At 40.7% G+C, this 27550-nt stretch overlaps 3 protein-coding genes across 3 annotated transcripts; 1 reads left to right on the forward strand and 2 right to left on the reverse strand.

The window, feature by feature from the left end:
• Positions 1–832: 832 nt before the first annotated feature.
• bada (BCL2 associated agonist of cell death a) lies at positions 833–1938 on the forward strand. Its single transcript, XM_030783046.1, has 4 exons — positions 833–848; positions 992–1138; positions 1356–1588; positions 1831–1938. Exons 1-4 carry the CDS (start codon positions 833–835, stop codon positions 1936–1938), a joined length of 504 nt encoding a protein of 167 aa, XP_030638906.1.
• A 9434-nt stretch (positions 1939–11372) lies between these two features.
• On the reverse strand, positions 11373–13626 carry LOC115818984 (RNA-binding protein lark). Its single transcript, XM_030782515.1, has 2 exons — positions 13561–13626; positions 11373–12732 (listed from the first exon to the last, which is right to left on the reverse strand). Exon 2 carries the CDS (start codon positions 12606–12608, stop codon positions 11607–11609), a length of 1002 nt encoding a protein of 333 aa, XP_030638375.1. The 5' UTR covers positions 12609–12732; positions 13561–13626; the 3' UTR covers positions 11373–11606.
• Positions 13627–17201: 3575 nt separating this feature from the next.
• On the reverse strand, positions 17202–23348 carry bscl2 (BSCL2 lipid droplet biogenesis associated, seipin). Its single transcript, XM_030782316.1, has 11 exons — positions 23302–23348; positions 22161–22407; positions 21581–21662; positions 21130–21273; positions 20580–20714; positions 19907–20004; positions 19510–19651; positions 19169–19250; positions 18320–18400; positions 18106–18174; positions 17202–17720 (listed from the first exon to the last, which is right to left on the reverse strand). Exons 2-11 carry the CDS (start codon positions 22367–22369, stop codon positions 17515–17517), a joined length of 1248 nt encoding a protein of 415 aa, XP_030638176.1. The 5' UTR covers positions 22370–22407; positions 23302–23348; the 3' UTR covers positions 17202–17514.
• Between the last annotated feature and the right edge of the window lie 4202 nt (positions 23349–27550).

A 27550-nucleotide genomic window follows, 5' to 3' on the forward strand; every position in this document is an offset into this window, starting at 1 on the left:
AAATATCGACCTGCCAAAAAAGTCACGCAATTTCCTCGGAGGTGACTGCGCCGGTTATCCTTTAAATTTCTAAAAATGAGTTGACCAATTTTCTCGTGGTCTCACGGACACTTCCATTGAGCACCATAGGTCCGGTCAAGCGAACAAGTCACGAGACAGGTTAGCGAAAACCCTATCGCAACAGTGACGTTAAGATGAAAGAGCCGCTCAAAAACAGCATGCAAAACAGCGCTCATTGGGTAGTCCTGGAAGAACCCTGGTAGCTGATTGGCTGAAGGAAAGTGAACTGACCCTGCAAAAGAGAAGAGACAACAACAATATTATCGAGGCAGACATGAGATCACACGCGCTGTTTTGATAACCGCCAATTCATTTGGCTGAGGTATTCAGGCGATAGAATTCATTCTTGACAGTGAGGACAATCATTTTGACTAAATGTCAGGGCTATCAACGCATTTGACCATGAATTCCGAACCGTTGTTGTCTACGTTATTATGTTTAGCTCGTGCAAATTTGCAACTTGTGAAGTAGCTATGCTAACGACTATTGTTGTTATTTGGGTGTGTCACTTGCCATGAGGGAATCACTATCCATCGTTCTTTGGAAAAACGACACTTAAAGAGAAGAAAGAGGAAAAAGCGCCAAACACACTGACAAAGGAGAAACGACCTCTCTTGAACCTATTGTCCTTGTCCGCGCGCACAGGTGTGTACCCCGTCGCTTGTTTAATGATGCTATCTGTGGAGTTACAGGATTTGAACTTCCATCAGATGATTGTATTATTTCGCTGACACTTCTGTAAATATCTACCCTGCCAACTCAGAATTGCATTATGTCAGACTACCAGAGTACATAGCAGTAACTGAATGCATCCTTTTTAGTCCTTCGGAATATTACTGTTGCGGCCAGCATATCTTTACAATAGCTGTTTTTAATCATTCATACAAACGTCTCTTACGCTCATGTTGTTTGATATGTGTATTTTCTTAAGATTTCACCATGGAGAATGCATTGCAGTCCTCCATGAATGACACCAAAGCCCTGAATGACAATGACAGATCAGAACCATTAGAGACAATCAAGGACGCAGAACTTCTACACCAAAATGTTCCCACTATCTCAAGCAGTACACCACTGGGTGAGAGCAGACTTCAGTTTGGAGTGTCTCTTATGTTATTACCAAGAGTATGTCACCCAGTGGCATTTAACTGAAAACTAGACAGTGTTCAGAGAATGATGTGAGAAGCAGGCAGCAATCTTCACACATTCCTTATATCCTCTTGTCTAAATTTCTGTGGGTTTTTTTGTTTGTTTGTGTGTTTGTTTGTCTCTGACTTGCTGTCCTTGGTGCTCAGCGGTTGGGAGTCGTGTGCGGCTGTACTCAGAGTCTCAGGTTTACACCGTCAGCCGATGGGAAGACACAGAATCTCAGGATGGAGGTTCAGCGGAGGAGGGTGCAGGGGCTGGAGACGGGGTCCCGTTCCGTGGTCGATCACAGTCTGCTCCCGCTGCACTCTGGGCGGCAAAAAAATACGGGCGACAGCTGAGGAGAATGAGTGACGAATTCGACACATGGCTGGACAAAGGGGTTAGTGGAGGATGGATGGATAGATAGATAGATAGATAGATAGATAGATAGATAGATAGATAGATAGATAGATAGATGGACAGATGGATAGATAGATAGATTACAGCAAGCCATAGTGAGGGAGTAGGCATGAAAACTCTCAGCCAAGATGTCAGTTATCACCAAAATTTGCATAATTAAATGTCATTATTTCTCTGTGTTGCTTCCTAGAATAGTCCTAACAAATTTCCCACTGTTCAAAGGAGCTGAAAAGAGTGAACAGCCCAGGAGGAAGAGCCGGCCAAAAGAAGGCAACCCGCGGATGGTTCTCCTTCCTCTGGAGTCCAAAGGAGGAGGAGGGCCGAGAATGAGGAGCTGTCAGCATTCATCAGCACGTCTCAATCAAGGTGGACTTCCCTGCTATGATGGAGAAGTGTCAGTGGTTAAACCACAGTTGTTATTTTTCTCCAAGTGCTCAGCCAGATCAGAGCAAAAAAAAAAAAAGTGTGTATAAAGAGATGTAAATGTATTAGCACAAAGAGAGGACAGAGAGAGGTTGACTCTAGACATTGTATTGCAATAAAATTCCAGAATGTGTATGTAAGTCAAACCTTGTTCCCTTATTTTGACAATCTAATCCAAACCGACAATCTCTGACGTAACGTCAAACATACGTTACATAGAAGACAATCTCTCTTGTACTAATAGAAAGTTAAACTCCTATTCAAAAAATTATTTATTCATTTTTACCCTTTAAAAGTAATATTTGGTAATAAAGGTGTTATACTGATGAGGTCTTTTTACAGATTAACATATAGATGTGAATCTTAGAACATTTATGAATTAACTGAAGGTCAGTTGTGCTCAAGTCAAAAATATGAATATTTTAATGACTTGGACTGAATAACAAAAACTTTTGTTTACTGTTGATAGCAACAATGATGCGGGTATTATTACTAATCACAATTCTTCACTTAAAGTGAACCAATTCAGTGAGTTAGTTAGTTAGTTTTTACCCTCTAGTATTAGTGTACAAGGATATTTATTCAGAGAATTTCAAAAATGATTTTTTTTTACACGCTGTGGGGGCGTAATTCATTCTCTGACTTAGGTGTTTCCCTCCCCGTTTTGTGTATGTATATAGGTATGTGTACATATTTCTGAAAAAACACTGGAACTGTACGTGCTCTCTGATATTCCCAGACCAGATCCATGCATTTACAGAACAGGCTGTGTCCAAGCCTGGTTTACATTGCCTTGTATGCAAACATACAGAATATTCCTGCCTAATATGCGGTTCTACAGATGACTGCAGCCAGACAAGAGAAGTGCTGTTTGAAATAGACTTGCTCTTCTTAGTGACCTTGCCGATTTCTTACTTGAAACGTCTGTTTCTATAAATACCTGTCTTTTTAAGATCTTTGTAATACATTGATATGTCTTCGCTTTTGTTGTGCATTGGATAAAATGTTTGAATACTTTTTCTTACTTTCTTTTTTTTTTTTTTAATCAATTTGTTGACTTTGTATCTTTTTTATTGGTCAAATAAATACCGTTTTGACTGTAGGTTTAGTGTATATACTTTATTTATGTGTAGATATGTTTGTGTGTGGGGAAGTGGGCCTTATTCACACTGAATCTCCCAAAATGAAACGAAACAAAATACCACATTTTTTCCAATTTTTCTTCTCAAGTATTGACTCAAAGAGGCCATATAATACATATATCTTGAGACTAGTGCCCCCCCCCCCCACCTCCTGTGAGCTGTATGTGATGGACAGAAGCATGAATACAGCAACACAACAGAAAACCCAAAACAATATGTGACAGGGCAAGAACTGAAGAAATGATCTGATGTTTTCCAGAGGCAACAGAAGGATGCAGAATTTCAAGGGATGTGTCACAGTTGGCACCAGCCTGTTATCTTCCTCAACATGAGTGCCTTGAAAATTTATTCAGTCGGCACTTTAATGTATCAAAATTATGAGAGGAACACACAGAAACGCTATGTCATGGTTTTAAAATGATTTTCTCAGAAAATGTGGCAAAACTTCCTCAATACGTTTTGTTGTTGTGTTGTTCCATCTCACCAGCTGGATTGGAGTCCCACTACAAACATCTGTGATAGCAGTCACTTCTGGGCTCTGATAGCAGAGGTCCCAGAGAGGGAAAACCATTAGAGATGCCAGTCTCCATGTGCTGCTCTCTAGACCAGCTTAGTCTGACTACTCAATTAGCAAAAGCGCCAGGGACACACAACATTGGTTCAGCAGCTTTGGCCTGGTTCAATGTGTAGCTGAAGTCTCCTGTGTTGTTTAATCTCTCTTGAACACTCAGAGAACAGCCCAAGAGAATCCCCTGCAGCCAAGCCTTCTGGTCTGAGCCAATACATCAGAGATGAGTTAATACAGTCACAGTCCAGCTGCTCCGGGTTCCTCGGAGGGAACCCTGTCTGGTTCTGGGACACTGAGCCATTGGGGTGAGCTTGCTGATGGAGAAGGTGGAGGCCATGCCGAGGCAGTAGGTTGCTATGGGCCTGAGCAGGTCTCCCTTGTTGGCAAAACTGCTGCTGTGTCAACAATCACAATAACCTAGACTGGTACATCTATTCAAGGCTTTGTAACTGGGATGTGCCCACACGCTGGGCGGTATTTACACAACAGAGTCTAACAAAGGGCAGAGAGCGGTACACCTACTGTGACTGTGACAGCCTGTTTATGACTTTGAAATAGAGAACTCAGGGTTCTTATCGTTCTGATCACTGGTATTACACAAGAGATTTGAGGTTAAGAGCTCCACTCTGCCACAGTCTGCATAAATAATAAATGGTTTATGTGTGTGCTGAATAAAATTCTTTAAAAATAGTGATAAACAAGAAAAGCTACTATCATAAAATACTGCTCAAGATGAAAAGAACATTGTTGCCTAATTTGAATAAAATATCCCCCGTGGAGACTGCCATTCATCAAAACTCTATACTATTTAACCACGTTTGTATGATTATCGATATTATCCTCAGTGGAAGCGATGCGTAACAAAATAGCACTGGTGCCACAGTTTCAAAACAAATACAGCTGATCTAACATGATTATAGAGATCCTGAAAGTCTTATTAAAACAAGATAGAGATCAGTTGAATCTGCACACAGTCTAATCTATTTATATTTTCATATATTTTGATATGAAAGTGGTCTATGTTTTCAGTGTTTACCTAGCATGGTGACAGATACCAGTCTGACATGTTGATAGCTTTCAGGCTCAGTCTCTCTTCAGCCTTTTAACATCATGGCATTTATGAAGCTACATGTTGAGGGCTAGATATAGCAGTCGTAGAACCAAGCTACCCAGACAGCACATTCACCATGCCATACTTTTTGAACGAGTCACTTAGGTAGGAATTAAGAAGAAGACAAAAAAAATAAGGGATTCTTTTCATGCCTTTACCTGTAAATTCAAATAAATTTTAACATACACTTCACAATCCACTCGGCACAACCATGTAATACTGGTGTACATGTATGCATACAACACTGTTACTCGCTGTCCTCATCAGACTTGTGTTGCTTTCCAGTTGCGGCGGACCGAGCAGATGATGGACTAACCAAAGGAGAGGTTGTTGTAGAACTTCTGGAGATTGAGCATCAGTGTGAAGTGTCAGTGTTAAACCAGGTCAGATGCCTCATTCTTTTCTGTTTTGGAGAAAACTACAAAACTTATGATTTTAATTTCCCAATGGATAGAGTTTGTACAGAGAGGAATGCATGTGCAGGCTTTTGTGAATAACAATAAGCGCTGGTCTCTGGGCACTAGAGCGAAAGTAGCTTCCCAGTGCTGAACTTCACCAAAAAAGGCTTCATTCGGCTTCATTCACACCAACAGGGAAAGTTACCTATGAGTATTTAGTAATGCTAGTGTTTTTTAACTTGAGGCCAAAACAAATAGATCCCAAAAACAGACACATAAAATACTATTACAGACTGAGATTGCTATAATGTTTTAATCTTCATCAGTGGAGTGTCTTTCTGTGAATCGAAGTTGCTGCCCTTTGTACATTGTCCTTTAGAGAGAATTCTGTCTGACATTGGCCCTTAAATACCACCATGACAGGACTGAATTATTTATCTTTACCTTCATCTGTAAGATTTACCATGCCAAAGTTCCAACATTTAGCTATATATTACTTTTTCCTCTCTAAAAACACTTCTCACATCACAACTGTGTATGCCTAATGCATGAAGGAGCAAATCAAATAAAAACATTGCACTGTTTATTTGATCTCATTGTCTTAATTACTACATATTAACAGTGTGAAATGTAATTAGTCGAGCAGGTCAAATTAGCTACTATTAAGACGTATATCACCATTTATGCAACAGAAAAATTCCAGAGAACAAAAAAGAAGGAAACAAGTCGTATCTTAAGGTATTAAAATGCGATATTTATTTATTTAAAAGCATCTCAGACACACAAACACACACACATTGAACAGTCAGAACAGTCAAAATGAACTGTGACCTGCACACAAGACAGAAATTGCAACCCCTTAAGTTCAACAGGTTATGAAGGTGCAAACCTGCTGACATGCCGTCCCAAACTTTCTCAGCATCTCTAACCGGAGTCTGCAATAACAGGAAGATGGAAAACTGTTTCAATTACTCACAACTTCCCATCATCTTTGAAAGAGCAACAGCAAAGATGGATGGCTAGATGAACGGACTCCATATTTCCCATTCAGATACACATACTGTGATAAAACAAAAACAGAAAAGCTCCAAATTCAGCACCATTTACCATGTCATAATAAGTGTGCACTAAAGTTTAAGGGGGAAAAAAAAACCAGAAGAACTTAAACTGACATGCCACTTTTGGCATGTCACCTGACATCCCTAACCTCAAGAATAGTTATTTTTAATAGCAGGTTATGCACGGACAAAACTGTAACTGTAACTGAAACACATGCAAATGCATTGACCTAAATGGTGCATATGCTATGTGGAAACATTCCTTAAATTTACTGTTTTTAATGGTGCACTCCCCTGTGAGCCTGAAAACAGGCACAGACGTCAGTACGTCAGGCAAGACTGAAAATGTGTTCTATGCTGTCAGTACTTCACAGCAAGACATTACATCTTCATCACAAGTCGGCTTGTCTGACTAAAGACCCATTTCAAATCTTTTCACTTCTTTAGTCCAAAACAAAGATTCTTCTAAACAGGTTTGATGTCATTCTTAGAGAGAAATGACATTTGCCAAAAAAACCCCACCATGACATGAAGGCTGCTCTAGCTAAAGCGCTCCTTTCCACTGATTATGGTAGCATATCTATTCCAGGGCTGGTACACCCAAGTATAGCATTTGATGCACTAGACCATCGCACTTTTAGATAAGCTGCTAAGCTGGTCTTTTGGGGAATAATGGATCTGGTGGTTTAGATCCTACCTGAGTTGCTCGCTAAATACACGTACATGCAGATGGTAAGTCCTCTAAACACAGTTCAGTGACACATAGTGTTCTTCAAGGCTCAGCTCTTGGGACACTTCTCTTGTTGTTTATGCTATCCTGCTGATGATTTTATTTGTAAACACAGTATAAGCCTCTGCTGTTATGCTGACAAAACAGGGCTGTGCATATCAGTTACACCAAATGATGTGTCTCAGTTCTCCAAGATAAGAGAGTGTTAAATGGTTATCAGTGACTAGACGACTTGCAACTTCCTCCTGGTAAACGCTGATAAGGGAGAAGTGCTGATATCTGGTCCTAAAGCTGCCAAAAGCTAACTGATTGTACCTTGATGGTTTCGCTGTTACACCCAGCACAGCAATCAAAGACCTTGGTGTTAAAATTTACCCAGATCTTCCCTTAGATGCTCACATAAGAAATATTTCTGGAGGAGCATTTTTGATGATAAATTATTGCTGCTCACTAACAAGGCTCTGAATGGGCTCACATGGTCCCAATATGTGAGTGATCACAGTTCTCTGTAACGGCCCTGACTACCTCACTCACAGGGTACAGGTTATCTGGTAGCTCCTAGAATTACAGGGGAGCGTTCTCTGAAAGAGCTCTAGAACAACAGAACAGCCTTCCAACAAATGTTTGGGGTTGGACACACTCCCTATCTTGGTCTTAGACTAAAAATATACTTGCTTATTAAAGCCCACAGATGAATGTTTTGAAGCTAGACGCTTCCCTACAGTTCATCTTCTAATCAAAGCAACAGGGCAGTGAGATTTCTGGACTTTCAGTGTCATCCCCCCATTATAAGCAGTGACTACTCTTATTCGACCACATGTTGGTTGAGTGCTGATATCTAACAGAATTCCAGAGGTCTCCCTTGTAATGAGGTTGCCATATTTACACCTACATTGCACATCTCATGTTGCACCAAGCTGGCCAAACACTATATTTTGTAATACAACTAACGCCTTATTTCCTTTCCTCTCACACCCTGCCACAATGCTAACTAACGATTACTCCCAACGCTCAGTCCTGACACCTCCTGACTCCCCACTGCCCCAAACATCCCTCTGACCAGCTCTGAACAGCTGTGTGCATACACATGTAGGAATGTTAACCTTTACGTACCTTCACTGCCTATGGCACCAGAGTCTATGTCATTATAACTTTTCCACATGGGTACTAATGCAACTCTGTCTTCCTCCTCCCATCCCTAGAGGCGACCCCCTCCCCCAAGCCACAGACAGGCAGCTCGTTTAGTCATGTACCAATACGACTATTGGCTAAAGCCTCAAAAGCACCTCCTTGACCCCATGTGCCAACCCACCAGGCCCCTTTACTGTATGCATTTCAGCTATCCAGCCTGCCACCCCAAGGTAAATGTAAACACATACTAAAGTCAGAATGCTTACTGTATTTGTTAGACATTACAGATCCATGAAACTCAAGAGCATTCTCTGTCAAACAACTGTTTGATTCAGTTCAACTACAAATGCAGCAAAACAATTTCACTAGAACTACACAAATTTTTTGAGCAGGTGTTTTCCTCAGATTTGGTATTAGTCAGGTGTGGGAAATAGCGTCAGAAGGGAATTTGAGGTCTTTTATTTCAGCAAGGTCCGAGTTCATGGAAAGAAAAACTTGCCTGAGTTTAACAAGACCATCAAGGAAACAGTCAAGGAAGCTTGATAAAGATCCCTGTAGACTGTTGTTTTGAAAGTCAAATGAAGGTAGATCTTAAATGAGGGTTCAAAGTGACAAACTTTAACTTTTCTTTTTAAGTAAAAAGTAATAACTATATCATTTAATGGGCAAAACCACTTTAACTGACGTAAAGAAACTGATTTCGATGAAAAGAAGAGAGAGAGAGAGAGAGAGAGAGAGAGAGAGAGAGAGAGAGAGAGAGAGAGAGAGAGAAAACTAGCGTTCTACTTAAACTAGAGACAAAATAATAGAACTGTTATCAAGTGGAATTACTGCCCATCATATGAAATCCATAAACTGAATTTATGGGGCAAATTCGATCATTTTTATCGTTGCTTTCTCTTGTTTTTTGTAAAGGGAGTGTAATAAAGAAATTGTATTAAATGTGGCATGAATTGAACTCAACTCATTCATTCAATTCAGAGCATGAATTAATTTTATAATTACTTTTTTGCTTTTGATTCTATCTTTTTTTGTGCAAGTTTAGAAGAGTTTCGTTCTAAAAGGGTCAAATATTGTTTTACTCTCAAGTGTGTGTTCTGTTATGATAAAATACATGCCAGTCTCATGACTATGGTCCCACTGGTGACCACAGTCATTTGACAAACACCTGAAGTACAATTTTCATCGCCTGGCATGAGAACTCTGAATAGTTTCACCTGTAGTTGTGGACTCCTGAAAAAGCTTTCTTGTGATACACTGAACTTGTGACTAATCAGAGTGCAAATTATTAGCCCTGCAAAAGAAGTTATGAAACTTCTATAAAAGACATTCTGCACATTAGTAGGAGCTTATTACACAATCAAAGGCCACATTGGTTTTCAAAAAGTCCAAAATGTATGTAAAATTGTACATGAGACATAAAAGAGCAGTGTTTCATAACATTGGTGAGCAATACTGTCAGTTTGTAACATCTTACTCAAATCACTTACCTTTTCATTTCAAACTCACCAAGAAAGAGGATCCATGGCACACAACCACCTCCATTACTCACTTAGGTGGAAATTAGTAACTGTGGATTAAATGTCTGAATCGCTCAAAAGTTAAAGTGTGTGGGATATAGATCAGGGTTTTCCCAGGAGGTAAATCACACTGAATTTACGATTACACTTAGCTTACGTTTCAAGGTGAACTGATTTGATCTCTGACCACCTAACCTGACGCAGTGATCATTCGTCAAGGGCAAAGGCAGATTTTTAAACGGGTTTTTAAACGGTCAGGTTTTCTTCTACGAATAAAATCGGGATCAAATTGGTGGCCATTTCTCACAACGAATGTACAGAGATTATGTACAAAACTCTTCAAAATGTATGATCAATGAAAACGTGACGGAATATGAGTCAGCTCAGGCGTATTTTTATTTAGGCGGTTGGATGGAAGCAACGATTGATGGCATATACCTCGAAATTTATTTCTTAAATAATCAAAACAAGCAGATACCGAGTCAAGTTTAAAAAAGGAAAAAAAAACGTGATATCGAATGAACAGAAATGATATATAAAGATACCGGATGTCTATAAACAGTCGAGGCAGACTTTAAGAATGACAAGGCTAACAGTGGTCTATAATTTAAATAATGAAAACGTAGGGAAACAAGTTTACAAATAAAAAATAGGCATGAAAACTGCGTTACTAATTCATATGACAAACCACGTTCATTGTATAATAACGTTAAAATATATGTCATGAGAATCTAGGGAAATTTACACTCAAAGTCAGCGGCAACGGTTGATTTGTTTATCTACAAAACACAGGTATGACTAACATTACACTATAGCATTTTAAGTATATAATTAGGCAGTAGGTTTTTTTTGTTTGTTTGTTTGTTTCATTTAGGCGTTCAGCGGATGTTCACTCATACGCTTTCTTTTCATTTGAGTTGCTTTATCCTAGGTTGATGCGTCGGGCAGCGGTTCCGATTTCGGGTGCAAGGCGGCCGGTCGATGTGAAGCGTTCGGCCGGTCGTGACGATGTGATTGATCAGTCAGTTTGCCCAGGCCACCACCGCACACACTCTCTCGTCACTCTTCCTCACAAACTCATCTCAACTGTCAAACCATGACTTCAAAATAAAACCATCCAAAACCAATCCGCCTTTTTTTCTGGTATACGCAGTGACCAGGGTCGTCAGCGCAAACATGAATTTTCGAACAAAATAATCAGGAAAGGTGGGTCGGGGCAACACAATATGGAGAGTTACCACTTTTAAGAAAAAAAGATGAGAGACTAAAGTTCGATACGCACCTTATCATTCTTAACCAATCCTTTTTCTTTAAGACTAATCGTGCCTAAAGCAATGATAAAACGTGAAATGCCGTACAACTGTACAGAGCACTAGACTAATCAATAACAAGTTGCATCTAAGCAAGCGATGCATGACACGCATGCATGAGACGTAGAACAGCAGAGGGTCCATAGCTTTGAGAAACAGTCATATATATCTAAATTCTGGGATCTAGGATGTAAGCGTTTTTTCAGTTCACTCTTTCATACCTGAACCTTAACCTGAGATGCATGCAGAAAATACCAGAACTAAACCTATGAAAACTGAAAAAATCAACAAACAATTATATACTGCCTCCATCTTAAATGTTTAAAAAAAAAAAATTATTATAATAATAATAATAAAGGCTCGTTCTGGCATGAAACTGTTAAACATTGAGTAAATTAAAACCTCTTGTCTACATGTCTGTGTGGCTTGCTGATGCCTTCATTCACTAGAGTTAAATTAAATGAGTGCAGTGTCATTTGTTCTACCCGTCACAATATAAATTCAGAAACCATCTTCTCAATTCCCCTGTATTAAACGTCCTTCATAAATTACTCGTCCTCTAAAGACAAATGAATGGAGCTGAAAGACATCTCACTCTAACTGCTTTTCAGTAGCCGCGGCTAAAACCGTTACTGTACTTGTCGTCAAAGTACTCGTCTTTATCAAAGCCTGAACCAACGGAGTAGCGCTGATAGTGGGAGGAGGCAGTGACGGAGGAAGGGGCTGGTGGCACAGAGCTGGAGCCAGAACGGGCGTAGCTACGAGCGTAGCTGGCGGAAGAGGGCGGAGGTGGTGGTGGAGGCAGGAGAGTGCGGCGGCTGCCCAACGGGCTGCGCTCACGGTAGTAGCGAGAGGCTAGAGGAGGAGAGAGAGGTCGTTGGGGTGGGGGAAGGCGGCGTTCATAGGGATCCCGATCGTAATAACTCGAGGAGGACATGGCGTACGGGTCGTTTCGAATACCCCTCTCGTACACATCACGCTCGTAGTAGGCACGAGGAGGTGGTGGAGGGAGAGGAGGCGGTGGCGGAAGTCGGCCACGTGGCGGGTAGTATTCGCCAGGTGGAGGTCGAGGGGGGAGGTAGTGTGGGGGGTGATGTGGGTGAGGGGGATAGTGATGTGGAGGAGGGGGGAAATAGTCTTCACCTCTGCCATTCCTGGCTTGGTTACTACGGGAGAGGGACACATAGATCTTTTGGCCTTCCAGTTTAGTGTGGTTTAGCTCTGAAATGGCCTCCAGGGCCTCATTTTCCCTTTGCATATGAACAAAAGCGTAATTCTTCACGATATCACACTCCACCACCTTGCCGAATGGCTGGAAGAGCTCTTTGATCTTGGCGGCGGTAACCCCCTCAGGAACATTCCCCACGTAGATCTTGGTGGCGTTGCGGACTTTGGTGGTGGCGTACTCCACAGTTATGCGAGAGCCATTGAGCTCATGTTTGTGCAAGGCAGAGACCGCTTTTTGTGCTGCCTCTTCTTCATCCATGTGCACAAAGCCATAGTTCTTCAGGATGTCACAGTCCGAAACAGCTCCATACTTCTCAAACAACGCACGCAACTCTTGCTCTGTGGTCGAGGAAGTCACATTACCAACAAATATCTTAACCATTTTCAATAGTGTCTTGTGGGTGGGAAGTGAAGAAGTTCTCTAAGAAGCTAAGCAGATCCTGTGTTAACTGCCAGTGCTTGGGTAAAGGACTTCAGATAGGTTCCTCAGGAGATCTGTATAGCTCCTGAAACCAAATGTTTTCAGTTAGAATTTTCAAAATGCATATCATGCAAGTGAAAAATTAAAGAACATTTTACAGAAGATTAAAGATTAAGATTGATTAGATTAAAATTAAGATTAAGTAAAATGGAGAAAATCTGACAAACCACAACTCTGTCAAGCGTAGTAATAATAAAAATAATAATGATGATGATGCTATAAGTCAAAACTCATTTCAAACGGCAGGATAATCCTCTGCATGACTTCCACTGCTAACTTGATAACAAAATCATGTGATATTAACCACAACCACATCCTAGCAGTTGGCTACTACGTGTAGCAAAGTTGAAGTAAACAATAGATAAGACTATGAATTAATTAAGTGTTAAGGAAATATTCCAGTGTTTAATCTGATTTTACAAACTACATTTTGTAAGTTATGACCAGTGACACATGTTAGCAAGTGACTGCTCCTCCAAAGACTTGGATGTAACATTAGCTTAGCTACAACAACGTAGGCTAGCTACCTGATAATAAACCTGATGTGTAATTATAATATTCACGTGCCTCGTCGTAGATTTTTCAAATCAGTATAATCAACGATAAAACGATTAAGTACCCGTTCAAATCAGTCTATAAAATATTTACACTCGGAACTGCAAGTGAAACTCTCAGAAGCTAGCTGAACAAAACTGAAATAGCCAAGTGTATGCTAGCTAGGTAGTTAATAGCTAGCTAAATTACTGTCTAGGGGTAGCTTTTTCCGAAGTTACGGAAATAACATCAACAAATGATTTTAGCAACATTACTACAGAATAGTGCATAGCTGTTCAGATCGAAAGAACAAATGTACCTTCTTCGAAAACTCTTCCACCGGCCTCCTTATTCACAGTTTGCTAACCTAGCCCGCTAGTTCCCCCAGACAGATAGTAGCGAGAACAAAATGACTGAAGAAAAAGATGGGGCAGGTCAAGTAGGGGGAGGGTCAATGTGGATGCTTACACAGACGGAACCGGTGTCATGGTTCAACCGGGGATCCGATCCGGTGCCATATGCCTGGCTGGCAATGTGTTTATTACTTTGTCCTGCTACAGATTAATTTTAGACAGGTTTGTCGAACCCAGAAAAGACAGCGTATTTATCGATTTTCTTTGCTGAGTACATTAACAAAAGGGAGGGAAACACTTGAGTCTTTTGTATTCATCAGTAAAATTTAAATTAGGCAAATGTGAAAATTCGAAATATATTTCCAGAATATGCCTCTGTTGACCTTAAACCGGGACTCGAATCAAGAGTCAAATACAAATTTCTGTCAATTTAATGCACGTTACCTTCAATCGGGTAAAGTAAAAAAAAAAAAAAAATCATTGAATAGAATTCATCACTAATGGGCCAGCCTGATAGTCCTCTGATTGTCATCTCTGGGTGTGTTAGTGATGTGTATAATCTCTTTTTGTGGGCCCTAACAACAGATTACAGCAGTATTCAACTGAGATGCTTTCATAATTACTCTCCATTTCAAACAGGTGGCACCTGATTATTTGTTTAGAATAAATACTCTCAACACAATTGAGACAAGACACGAAGAAATGCAGAGGTACCCACAAGCTTAATTGCATTGCACAGGCAGACATGCTACGAAGCTACAAAGATTTCAGTCAGATCATAGTTTGTGAACACTGCTGTCAGTTAATTGTATCAAGTAACATTCACCTCTGAGAGGCAGTCGCTCTTCAGTAATCAGTAGGGTATACACCTAAACTTGCTGTCTAATTATGCCAATTCTGTTGTGATGTAAACCAGTGCTTCCTAATCCTGTTTCTGGGGATGCACTGCTCTGCTGTTTTTAGATATTCCCATGTTTTAACACACCTCACTCAGCTAATCAAAGGCCTGATAATTAGTTTAGGAACTGAACCAGTGTGTCGAGGCCTCGGACGCACTGAGCTGTGGGTACCCTGGGGCAGCATTGGGAAACACACTTGTCGGCTAGACTACAGTAGATGTTACTAGATTACAGATAGCAACTACAACAAATCTGCAAGGGACAATGTGGCTGCTGATTTGGTTATTAAAATCTGTTCATAAACTGTGGTAAAACTGCTGTGAGCTCTATGTCTAAATGAGTTGACTGTAAAATGTGTGCTTTTAACTTTATAGTCTCCACAGAGGGTAATGTGTTTGTATATTTGTATAGAGTAGATTAATGATATTACTCTGATTAGCATAGTTGTCAGTCAACTGTGTGTGTGTGTGTGTGGTAATTCATCAACAAAATAGGTTTTTCATTAGTGATTACCAATTAATGGTCACTTAGACAAACATGTGCAACTTAGAAATAAATAGAACACTTATCATCTTAAAGCTTTGAGGTCAGCACAGTACAACTGTGACCAAACAGTCCTGAGTGTTTGTGGTGCTAAATCCAGGGTTTTTTTTACCGTCATAGACAATTAAAAAAAAAAAAAAAACTCTGACCTTTAGAAATCCTTGTTGCAGTTTTTTAAAATGTGTATTCTGAAGATATAAACACTTCAGTGCTCAGAGAAACTACAATTCAAGTGGAAAATGAAATACATATTTTATTGGATCTAAGCACATGTCTGATGGATCTGTATTGTTTTTGTTCTGCTCCCTTTTAGTTCTCAATTATTTTTCTCCATTAAAACCAAATGTGAAACCTGTGGGTGGTAAAGCCACAAAACCTGGTAGGCATAGTCCTGTCCTCCCCCTTTGCTCAATTTAGCTCAAGTACCTTCATTTGTCTCAAAGCACTACTTTGCAAACATTTGCATTTACACTGAACCTAATGAACTGTGTGTCACAGAGTAGAAGTTCTTTTTCCCAGAATCCTTTGCTTGAGGGAATATGCATTCCATCACACTGTCTCATTCTTCAGTGCTCTGTTTTGACATCTACAAAGTGGCCATAAATGTTAATATGGCGCCTCAGTGCAGAATAGCATTTAAAGTTAACAACGTTCTGATGTCAATGCTTGCACACGGCTGCTATTTGAAACGTTTATTTAAAAGGATGACAATGGTACCAAATATAAGAGAAGATATGACTGTGATTTCAATATAGAAATACTGGCAAAGAATTAATGAAGGTAAATAATGAAATCGTAGGAGCTGTACTTGTATAGCAAGCACAAACTAGTCCAGCAAATTACAAAGCAAGCTAATTATGACGGACTGGAATGAAGGAGAGAACAGGTCTCTGATTTGAAGCAGGTCTATTGGTTGTATGTGTTTAGACTGTCAAATGGCTTTTGTCTAACAATCTGTAGAAACTACAGTTATAAGAGGAGCTTATGAGTCATGTGACTGATATAACATGTCAAGGGGGGGGGGGGGTGGCTCCTACTGTGCAGTGTAGGTAAAGAGGTCTTCCACAGGTTTAGGGTATGGCGTTGTTTCAGCATGGATAAGTCAGGTTCAGATCTACAAGTTCTGTGCCAAGTATATTTATCCATTAGAGAAAAACACCATTGCGTGTGGTGACAAGTTCCGAGACCAGGTTTTGGATCTGGTGTCTGAGATAAATGAGGAATCATACACAACTTGTAGAATCAAATTCTGTCATTTTACCAACACGCTAATGTATTGAGAACACAGTATATTTTTCAATACAGTACTTTGTCAGGTTTACATCTTTTATGAACATTTTCAATGTTGCGCACACACACAAAAAACACTAATTCAAAGCATTTTAAGATGATTTATTAAATAAATAAACATTGCGAGATCCATAAAACAAAACAAGAGGAATGTTTTCCTTTGCATTCATATGTTGCCCAACCTCACACACAAATGCATCATGTCCAACAGATCAATGGTGGCTCACTGCCTCACAACTGCTGTGTTCAGCCTTTTTTGTCAAACAGATAAAAGCATATCATATTCCTATAAATATACAGATATAAATACTCAAGCATAAGGAATGTGACAACCAACTTACCATGTAACAGATTATCTTTACAGTTTTGTAGAAAGGACTCTTCTTTAGCCATTCAAAGAAAAAGAAGAAAAAAAAAAACACCACTTCGTACTACAGAGGAATAATCAAAATTATAAAACAAGTCCTAAGATGAAATATAACAGGCTTTTTATGCATGAACAAAATTATAAAAGATATCCTAAGACGAGACAAAACACTCTTTTTATGCAATACAACCAAAAAGTAAACTCACAACCATTACGCAAATTCAGTAACGTAGACTAAAACACATTCTTTCATGTTTTACCACATGGAGAAAAAACAATACATTTTAAACCTCTGCAATAATGTTAGTCTATACTACCGGGCTGAAACACTGCATGAGGTGATGGATAATATTTGCACGGGGTCTTGTGCGCAAAGTTAGAATGCCTTGATTTATACAGCATGACAAGATATAAAGGAAAAGAAGAGCTCTGGGCATTTGTTTGTGAGTGGTTGGATGCAGACTACAATAACAATCAGTAAACAAGTCCTGGACATGAGGAACTATGATATGGCTATGAGGAGTACACAAGTGGGCTCAGCAGTCTGTGTTCCCTCTACAGCAGCTTGTGTACTGTGAGCCTAGGGTGAGGGAGCAAAAGGCCATCCAGGACGAGACTGAAGCAGGAATGAGGTAAACTTTTCATTGTCACGACAGGGAGGAACAAAAACATGTCCAACGTGTTTAAGGAAAATGAACTGACAGAAGGAATGTCTGCTGGGCGACTGCTCATAAATGCTTTACTTTGGTGAAGTCCCACTGTGAGTGAAGGAAGGCACACCATGCTACCCTTCTGTGTGTGTGTGTGTGTGTGTGTGTTACTCAGAGACTCATCCAGGGCCCGTGTCTATGTCGAAGCTTGGTGTCGCTAAGCTGGGGTGGCTGGGTCTCATCCACCTCCTCTTCCTCCTCCTCCTCTTCTTCTTCTTGTACCTCATCTCCTGCCACCTGGTACGGGGCATCTGGCTCGATCTCACTCACTTCCGTTTCAACTATGTGGGGAGCCTCCAGGAAGACAGGTTGGTCATCTGTGGAGGAGTCCAAACAAAACAGCAGCGGAGAGAAACCAGGGGAGGGCAGGAGTTACACTAAGCAGCCGAAAACATTTAAAAAAAACTGCAATTATGAGAATATGTATGAAATAAAGCTACGGTTTTATGAATGTGAAACTGGTTTTCCTGGACCTCTTAATGTGTACTGGGGGTGCTGATACTGTAAGAGGATAACATCTGTGTGTGTGTGTGTGTGTGTGTGTGTGTGTGTATATGGGTGTGTGTGTGTGTGTGTGAGTGTGTGTGTGTGTGTGTAAAAAAACACGCCTCTGAAAATTTGTGGACGACAGAGTGTGTGTGTGTGTGTGTGTATGGGTGTGGGTGTGAATGGGTGTGTGTGTATATGGTAACTTTCTCTTACCAGCTGTGTCCTCTTGTTGATCAGTTGGTTCACTCATGTAACCGACAACTGTGAGTGTTTCCAACTCTCCTAAAAATCAAACAGTAATATAATTTGTGTGTGCTGATTCCACTGTGTATCCAACGACAGCACCTCCTCTGCATGCTGATTCCCATACTCAAACAAAAGTTCCTTTGGGCTGCTTCATGTTGCCTGAACACTCATTCACTCTCACCTTTCTTTTTTACATTTGCTGTTTGTTTGTGTTCCTGTGGTTGCTGCACGCTGAGTTTACTTTCACTTTCAGGTCTCTTAACTGGAAAAAAAGTTTAGATCAAACATCACTATTTTAAATGGAAACAAAGATAAATCAAACCATACAACACATATTAGTTTATAAATAAGGCGAATGAGTTCACGTCATGTACTAATAAAAAAATAAAGAGAGATTAATGAGGGAAATGAATATGCAGATGATCTGATGTTCATTTAAAAAAAACACACACACAAGAAATAAGAAATAGCTAGGAAAGTTTGTTAACAAGCTCAGTTTGCTTGAAAAAGTTTAGCTTGGCTTCACAGTAACACTATTAGTAATTTTAGTCTGAGTTGTTCTTGGCACTTTGGAAACTGCTGAGTCAATATTATGATGTGTGTGTGTGTTCGTGTGTGTGTGTGTGTGTGTGTGTGCGTGTGTGTGTGTGTGCGCGCATGGGGTGTGTGTTGTGTGTCTACAGCGTATGTTGTTTTTGTGGAGTTTTTCAGCTACCCAGAAAAATGTTTGAGTAAGGAAAGGTGACCAAATATTTAAGTTGATGCAAAAGGAGGGATGAAGAAGAGGTGACAGAGATATGACTTTGCTCTCTAATATCAGTCTTTTAAAAGCTTAGGCACTGCCGATTAGTTATGATGCGTGTATGTGTTTTTAGCACAGGTGAAGTGAATGTAGTTTGAGTGTGTGTGTGTTTAAACTATCTCTAGCATTTCTGATTTTGCAGTATGTCTTAAATTAAGATCTGCCAAGTTCGGAGTAAATGCCATTGGTTCTGGGGAACGTGCAGCAGGTTCTGCGGCAGGTTCTTACTGGGAGTGCTGGATGATGAGCTCATGCGTTTACGCGCCTCCTCTCTCCTCTGCTGGAGGCGTGTATCATTTCCCATCATCACCTGATGCCACACACACACACACACAGAACAACAATCATCTTCACACTGTAATGTGCTGGAAGACTTGTATGTCTTTCTGAAGAAATGATGGCAATAAAGTTGAAATGACAAGAAAACAGAGCAAGAACTTCACTTGTCCTCAGATTACTGGTCTATGCTACATAACCGTCCTGTAAGAGCACAGCTAAATTGCTGGGTTTGTAGGAGACAGGTCAGTGCCTAAGAGAGAGAGAGCAAGACAGACACAGGCGGTTCTTACCTGTATTCGGACTTGTTCTGATGGCCAAACTCCGCCCCAGATAAACTGCAGATAACTGAAGAGAACCATGACGCTGAGGAAGGCAAAGTTACTGGCCACGCCCACCACTGCCGACATCAGTGGGTAATTATACAAAACATATCTGTGGGAGAGAAGAAGAGGCAGGGGAAGAACAGATTCAACACAAAGCAAAAAAAAGAAAGAAAAAAAAAAAGAAAGGAACAGATGAGTCAGACTGAGAGGGAAAGAGAAGGAACAATAAAATGGTGGCCAAACAATGGCATACAGAACTGGGAGGAGCAGTCAGTCTTGTTTAAAGTCTTGTTAAGTAAAATCAGATCAGATTAAAGCTGGTATGTTGAGTGATCTGGTGAAAGCCGGTGTCACTGGCGCGTACCTGAGTCCGGTAAAGTAGGCGTGGATCCTGAGCTGGGCAGAATAGATCTGGATCCGCCGAGACTGGATCTCAATGAAAGCTCCAGTGGTGGGCTGGTACTGTTAACAGACCAAACAATGTGTCCAGGCCATCAAGAAAAAAAAATTACACATTTTTGGGCCCTTAAATGTCTCTACAATGAGCGATATCCAGAATTAGTTGCCATTGCAACTGGGAAATCGCACTATTTCATGAGCAAAAACGCTTGTTCAGAATCTGTGTATGAAATGTCATGCAACTGTGTCACAGCAGTATCATCTCACACAGTAGTGACGCTCAGAGAACACATCTCTATCAGTGCAGAAATATTTGTTGGGGAAATGGTTGTCCCATCCCTTCAAAAGAATTTGATCCATGAGAGCTAACGCTTTGTGTGGTGTAACGAGGCAACAAAATAACTCTATATATCACACCTGCATAACAACCATATTTCTGAGAGGGTTTTAACTGATTTTTCACAGAGCAATTTTTTTTTAAAAATTTTGTCTGTTGAAACCTGCTTACAAAGTGCCGCAACGGTAAACAAATGAAACAAAAGTAACGGGGACGCGTCTACACGCGGAGCAGAGAACGGAGCAGAGTGTGTGTTTCTCGTGCTGGGCTGGGCTGGAGCGTGTGGAGTAGGAGCACATACGGCGTTTTCCCTGTAGTCGGGGTAGAGCTCCACCTCGATGAGCTGCTTCTGCTCTGAGACCCCCATCACCAGCAGAGGAGAGAACATGAGCGTACTCAGGGTCTGCAGCAGGCTTGAGCGGTAGTGGAGCATGGCCTGATGGGAACAGTGGAGGAATTCAGTAAGAAGATTTGGAGACTTTTACCTGTCACCTACTGCAAAGCTGCATTTTCCCTTTTTTTGTCAATTTGTTTATTTATTTATTTACATAAATCCTATTCACAGGATTTTATTTATTAAAACATTATTCATTGCTTTTTAAACAGAGCATTCCCAAATCAGATAACTGTCTTTTAGAGAGAAGACAACTCTCCATCCATGATAAGAGTGGTGGTATCTATCAAGAGTGGTGGTAACCTGAATCAATGTACACCTCTTACACACTGTACACATGTTTGTAAGCCAGGCTGTTATGAACACGGTAACAATGACAGGGCCTGGAACAACACTGTGGTCATCAGCACCAAAAGCTGAGCTGAAGAAACAGGAACGAGAGAGGAACATCACTCACCGATCGTGCCACAGATGACATGACCTGACCGTCTTTGGTGTAGCACGACATTTGGACCATGAACATGCCAAGCTGTTCGTTGACTGGAGATTCTGGCATTTCCAGCTCCAGAGAGATTCGGTATGGCTGCCCGTAGACCATCACCTGAAACACACAGTAACATGGGGTCAGGCGGCAACTGGAGGAGAGACTTTTTACTTTGCAATGTGTGGGCTAAAAAATGTTCTGGTGCTTATATTCCTTACCTTATAGTACTACCTTTAATTAATCGTTAAATTTCAAATGCTTTAAATATGCCCAGCGCATTCTTCATTATTTTCAATGCCTTTTACATCCACTTTTCTCTGTATTTATTGTCTCATCTTTCACTGCATTTGCCATTGACCTATATTCAAGGGGAGAAAAATCACTCACAAATAATTCAATTAGAGTGCTAAGATGAAGAACGAACCTGATCTCTGCCATTCTTGAGCAGTGAGATGTTCGCCAGAGGAAATGAACAGAGAACTGAGCTGGAGGATTCACAGTCTGTTCTGAAGGACACATTCACAGAATAGAGAGAAATCTCATTTATCACAGTCTCATTTGGTGAAACTTAAAGACAGCCCTTCCTCTGCTTCTATAAATCAGTTCTTGTCTCCATTTTATCACTGGAAAACAAAATCTTTGAACAAACTTAGGCCAAGCCTGCAGTATTTAAAACAGTCTTTTAAGCCCTTGTTCTAGTCAAAACTAAAGTTACTAGCACATATGAGGTTTTTGATTCTGAGTAACAGTGCTCAAGTCTTATTAGGTCTACGAACTGTAGCAGTAGTTCAGTATTTTGTATACACTGTGATACTCATGGATACTTGTGAACAGTATGTGTGGATGGAAGAAATGAAAAATGAAAAAAAGAATCAATACAAAGTTGGTGTAGTATGCGTTCTGTAGTGTGTGGGGTGTGGTGTGTGTGTGTGTGGGGGAGGGGGGGGGGGGTGTTGTGTGTCAGGTTTGTGTGGTGTTTGTTGTGAGAAGCCATGGTTCTGTACCTGTAGTAGATGTGCACAGGTGTGGAGAAGCTCACAGAGGGCATGTATGAGTAGTAGAAACTGCCGTAGAGGAAGACAGACACCCAGAGGAGCAGCACCAGCACGCAGAACAGGATGGCAGCCTGAAGCAGGGTCTTCCTGGCACGCAGCAGCGTCACAGCCGCCACATCCTGAAGCCACAGCAGCAGGGGCCCCGTCACTGTGCCCATGGTTTAACGGCTGGCCTGGAACCCCACGGCTGCCTAGTCTTAATGTCAGCGGAAACAAACACGCATACACATAATGCTGTCTCTTAAGACCTCAATGTCTATTGCAAATAATACTCAGTTATCATTTTCTGTTACCATTGCTGTAAAAAAAAAAAAAAAGTGTCACAAGGACTATGCTTCCCCACCAAGAGGACGGTCTGTTAGATGCTGTCTCACGCCCAAAGTTGCTGTTAACTTGGCTGTCTTTCTTCAAAAAATTTTTCATTCCACAAATGTGTCATGCTGATAAACTTAAAATACAGATGTGCATCTATGCAACGACGACGTAAGGGCACATCTAGTGAAGCTATTGAGATCATAGGAAACTAACGGCCTCCATTTTTTCGTTAGGAATGAGACGTGGTTTACGCAATCATTCTGAGGAGCAGATGCAGAGACCCAGAGCTGGCTAGTTTACAGTAACGTACTTTGATAATTCTGAACACATTCTGAAGGTGATATCTGACCCAAAACGTAAACTAAATTGTGTATGATTTTTGGGTTGACACTTATGGAACTTGTATAGTATTCACCAGCTTTTTAGAATCTTACTCTTCAGGAATTGATTAGTTTACATACGACTAACTGAACTGGTTTACCTGAGCAGCAGAGAATCATAAACCTTTGAGTGTGACAAGTGTGGTGCAGCTAGTTATCGAAAGAGAGATTTAGAAGCCCGCCGCTACAGGATCGACTGATGCTCTATACGGAAAAACAGGGCATGTAGTAATAAAGTTAATATATAATACATGCCAACACATGCGTTTACCATCAAGGGAGTGCTTTCCAGCATTAGACAGCCAAGGTGATAACAATGCGAGGCGAGGAGACTGGGCGACAAGACGTAAAAACAGCACTGTTATATATATATATAAAAAATCTGAACCACTCACCTCTTCTGACAATCAGTAACTCACATCAGCGCTCATCGGCAGCGGATATTACTGGAACACAAGCCCTGTTACGACTACAGAGTTGCATACGAGGCTACTTATCTCTTCCCAAAGAGACGACAACTTTACATCTCTGATAAGGTTCCTACGGCAAACACGAGAGAACAAACTGTACAATCTCTTCTTTTTCTATGACTTCCCTGAGAGCATTGGTCGCGCATTACCGCCACCAACTGGACTGGAGCGGATGATTAACCTTTTTTTCCTATAATATTATTAGGCCCAAATTTGGTTTATATTGTCCTAGTTTGTACCGATAGGAACAGTTAGAGCTGCATTAATACGCATACTCCTCTCAACGCAGTTTACCAATTGTCCCCTCTATAAACTGAAATACTGTTAATGCTTGAAGACTTGCCACAATACTGCAATTTCACATCCAACGCTAATATATTGTCTTATCCCATGTTTTATGGACCGCAAATAAATGTTTATTTTAATAGTATTTTTATCTTTTTGCTTACATAGTTCGTCTCTCTATGTTATTAGGCCTCTCGACATATGGCTCCTCAAGTTGCAGTTTAACCAAGAACTCAAAACAAGAATTCAAAACAGTAAAAATACAGTCACTGCCACAGGGTTGATCTGGTTCCACTAGTCTAAATAGTCTTTAGTCAATACGTCTTACTCTTCTGTATGACAGTATTATCTGCAATTTCGCATCCAATTTGAATTTGGCTGCAGCATGACATTTTTTCCGTTTTGACGTTAACAAACCATCTAAGTTAATTCGCCGTTTTACGGATTTATAACAATAATTGTATTGAAACGCCCATATTTAAAACATAGGGGTAAGACATCTTAAATTTTCTTATTCACGCATGACACGTTAGGGTAAATTCTTTTTCCTCTGCACACACGCTTTATGAAATTTAACTTTGAGACGCCTCAGTCGAAATTGATTTCCCATTGGTCTAGAATGATATCATCCACTAAGTAAACCCCACCTTATCTCTACCACACCCCACCCCTATCCCTTCACTCCGTTTCTCACGCACACGCGCAACGCACACGTTCACGCACACGCACGCACACACACACAAGCGCACATTGATGCGCGTTCTCACCGACATTGTTAGACTACTGCCTATGGGTACTATTGACAAGGGATATTGCCCATTTCATGTTTAATTCGACCATTGTAAATTCTGATGTAAAATACGTTGGACGGATCTACAGTAATATGGCCCAAACATTGCTGCAAAAAATAGGAAATATGTGGGACTAGATGTACAAATACCTCACGACAACGGAGCAGAAATGTCGCTGGGAAAAGGCAGGGATATGAAAACTTAAATATAATAATGACAGTACAACGGATATGCCAGTTATAACGTAAGTGATTCTTGTTTATCATTCGGTGAAGTTCCTAAGGCATGTAGCTTTGCGAAATTATGTTTTTTTTCATAAACATGTCCTCTTAATGTGTAAGCTACTTTAATGTTGTTGTCTGCTTTATACTGACTAGACACGTAATTACATTCTCCCGTGCATGCAATTTCGTTTAGATGTCAGCACAACGTTTTGATGTTGCTGATGTTCATTGCTTATTCTACTGATGTCCGCCTCTCGGAAGCTCGGTATTTGCAAGAGAGATATATACATCAGTACATAGTGCCACAGCAGATAAAGATCATTTTATCCCTGACTCCGACCCTCCCCATGGGACAGTCACCGCTGGAAAATATAAGCTATGATTCATTAGTGGGAAATATTATTATTAGATCGATATGTGCTATGCAGCTGTATCGTATAGCGAATTTGCTGTATTCTTGCTCGGCCTAACAAGTGATTTGTTGTGTATGGGTTACCAACACTATACAAGAGCATGTATGCCTTTCAGTGTTTTTTTTTTTTTTGTTTGTTTTGTTTTGTTTTGTTTTTAACAGACATTTATAAGACACCGTTTTTGTTTGCTGGCTGATAGTGTAGCCTACTTGAAATAACGATTTGCCCTCGCACGTTGAAATATTCTGATGGCCTAAGCTAAGTGCAGACTGACTGCTGTAGTCCTTTTTTTGAAGGGCGATTTTCGTGCGTAGGGGAACAAAGGCCCAGTTTTAATTACTGCTCACAGAGATGAGAAGCGATTCATACTAAGTCCTAACCCGTTACACACACTGGCGGAGAGGAACGAGAAAACGTAATGATGTGTGACGATGCGCGAAATAATTGAACTCTGCGAGAGATTCTATCTTATGTAGTCATCTTCTGATATAGAAGATTTGAAATTAAGTAAACCCTCTTTGGAGAGATAAGCGTTTTTGTTTTCAATTTTATAACATGACTCAAGAGTAGACACATGTTGAGAGGCATTTCAGCGTTTACACTAAGACTACGATGCCGTAGACCGTGTGTATGTGTTCAGTCGTACGTAAAAAAAACCCAGTATTTTTAAAATGTGGTTTCATGATGTCATCATTCAAAGCCTGTGAAAACTATTCTTCACTCTTCCTCCAAAAGTTGCATTACTATTCGTGTTCACTTTTAGCCCTCGTGTTTTGGCGCTGTGTCTAAATTTTGATTTGGTTTCGATAGTAGTCATGGTGTGAAGAGCTGACCTCGCGAAGCTGAAAGTCAATGTCAGTACTGCAAGCATGTGCTGATGCTAAAGAGTTTTTTTTTTTTTTTGTGCTGGCTCAGACCAGTTGTATACATTGTGAGTATGACAGCGCTGATGAGGTGTTTATCATGTGTGTGCATGTGTGTGTGTGTGCGTGCGTGTGTGTGTATGTGTGTACGTGTGTGCGTGCGCACGTGCGTGTGTATGTGTGTGTGAGCAAAAGTGATCAGAATGATGTTGACTTGCTCCATGACAAATCTGGGTCAATGTAACCACCCCCCCTTCACCACAGGCTACAAAGGCAAGACTGGAAAAAAGGAAAGAGGATGAAGATTCCATCACCAGGCTCTGTGCGTGGATGTATGCATGTGTAATAAGACTGTAGAGTGCTCACTCTGCCCTGAAGTGTGTGTGTTTGTGTGTGTGTGTGTGTGTGTGTGTTTAGTGTGAAAGTGTATGCCCAACCCCTCAACCCCAAACCCATGAAATTTCTGTCATTTCTGTATATAACTGCCACATTGTGTTTCTGGTTTGTTGTGCCTTTCCCTTTACTTTCCTCTGCTCACTCTGCTCTCTCTCTCTCTCTCTCTCTCTCTCTCTCTCTCTCTCTCTCTCTCTCTCTCTCTCTCTCTCTGACCGCCCTGTCACGACATTCCCATGATGTTAATACTAATTGCCAATGCTGCCAAAGCTTTACCAAAAAAAGATCATATTTTTCTTACAGTAATCACTCTCAGTTCAAATAGAATAAATTTAGATATCATCCAAAAAGAATGATGAAGAGCATCAGATGAAAAATAAAGACAAATATATTACTATGACCTCAAGCTCTTATTCTGTGGATTTTATGACGTCCTTTTATTTATAGTGTTATACACTGAGGGGCATTCCGTGCCACTTACAGCGGCAAGCAGTGCTCCATTTGTGCTGTGTTGTGGCAGTGGACTCTGTCTCTGCCAGCAGGACAGTTCTTTTTCAGTTTGTTAGGTTAACACCGTGGCAGAGAGCCATTTAGTTATGATGGGGATTGTCTGTATCCAGTAGTCTGTTGGCCTATTCCAAAAGCTCAAACATAGCATCTTCGCCATTGTCTCCTTTTCTTTGCAAGCAGTGCTTTTACACAGAAGTAGTGGGTGAAAGCAAAAATGGTTGCACTGCTGTTGCACTGACTCTCAACCATTTGTCTTCTGTGCAGATCACTGCAAATAAAGGAAAGGATGCAAGTGAAGAAGCTTCTTCAGAGGGTTGGAATTTGGCGCCTGATTTTATCCTTTTGTCAGGGTTTTTTTTTTTTTTTTTGGTGTTTAGTTAATAGTTTTGTGAATGACCTGCAGAAGTGACCTTCTGCATCCTGCTCATCACAATTTGTGTGTAACTGTGTGTGCTGTGACTAACACTTAAGCAAATGTAACACCCTGTACCTCTGTGTTCGCACCAACAATGCAATGTTGCTTTTGCTGTAATTCTCAAAATTAATTAATTTTTTTGTCTTGTTCTTTTTGTGGTATTTGAACACACAGCTCCTTGTAGCCCCAGATGCCTCCACTCCCTCTTGACGAGCGCATAGTAGTTATTCAGCGCCCTAAAAGCTTGGATCTGCGTGTAGCCTCCCCACCAACCAACACT

Source organism: Chanos chanos, chromosome 8 (genome assembly GCF_902362185.1).
Source record: "Chanos chanos chromosome 8, fChaCha1.1, whole genome shotgun sequence".
Taxonomy (NCBI): Eukaryota; Metazoa; Chordata; class Actinopteri; order Gonorynchiformes; family Chanidae; genus Chanos; species Chanos chanos.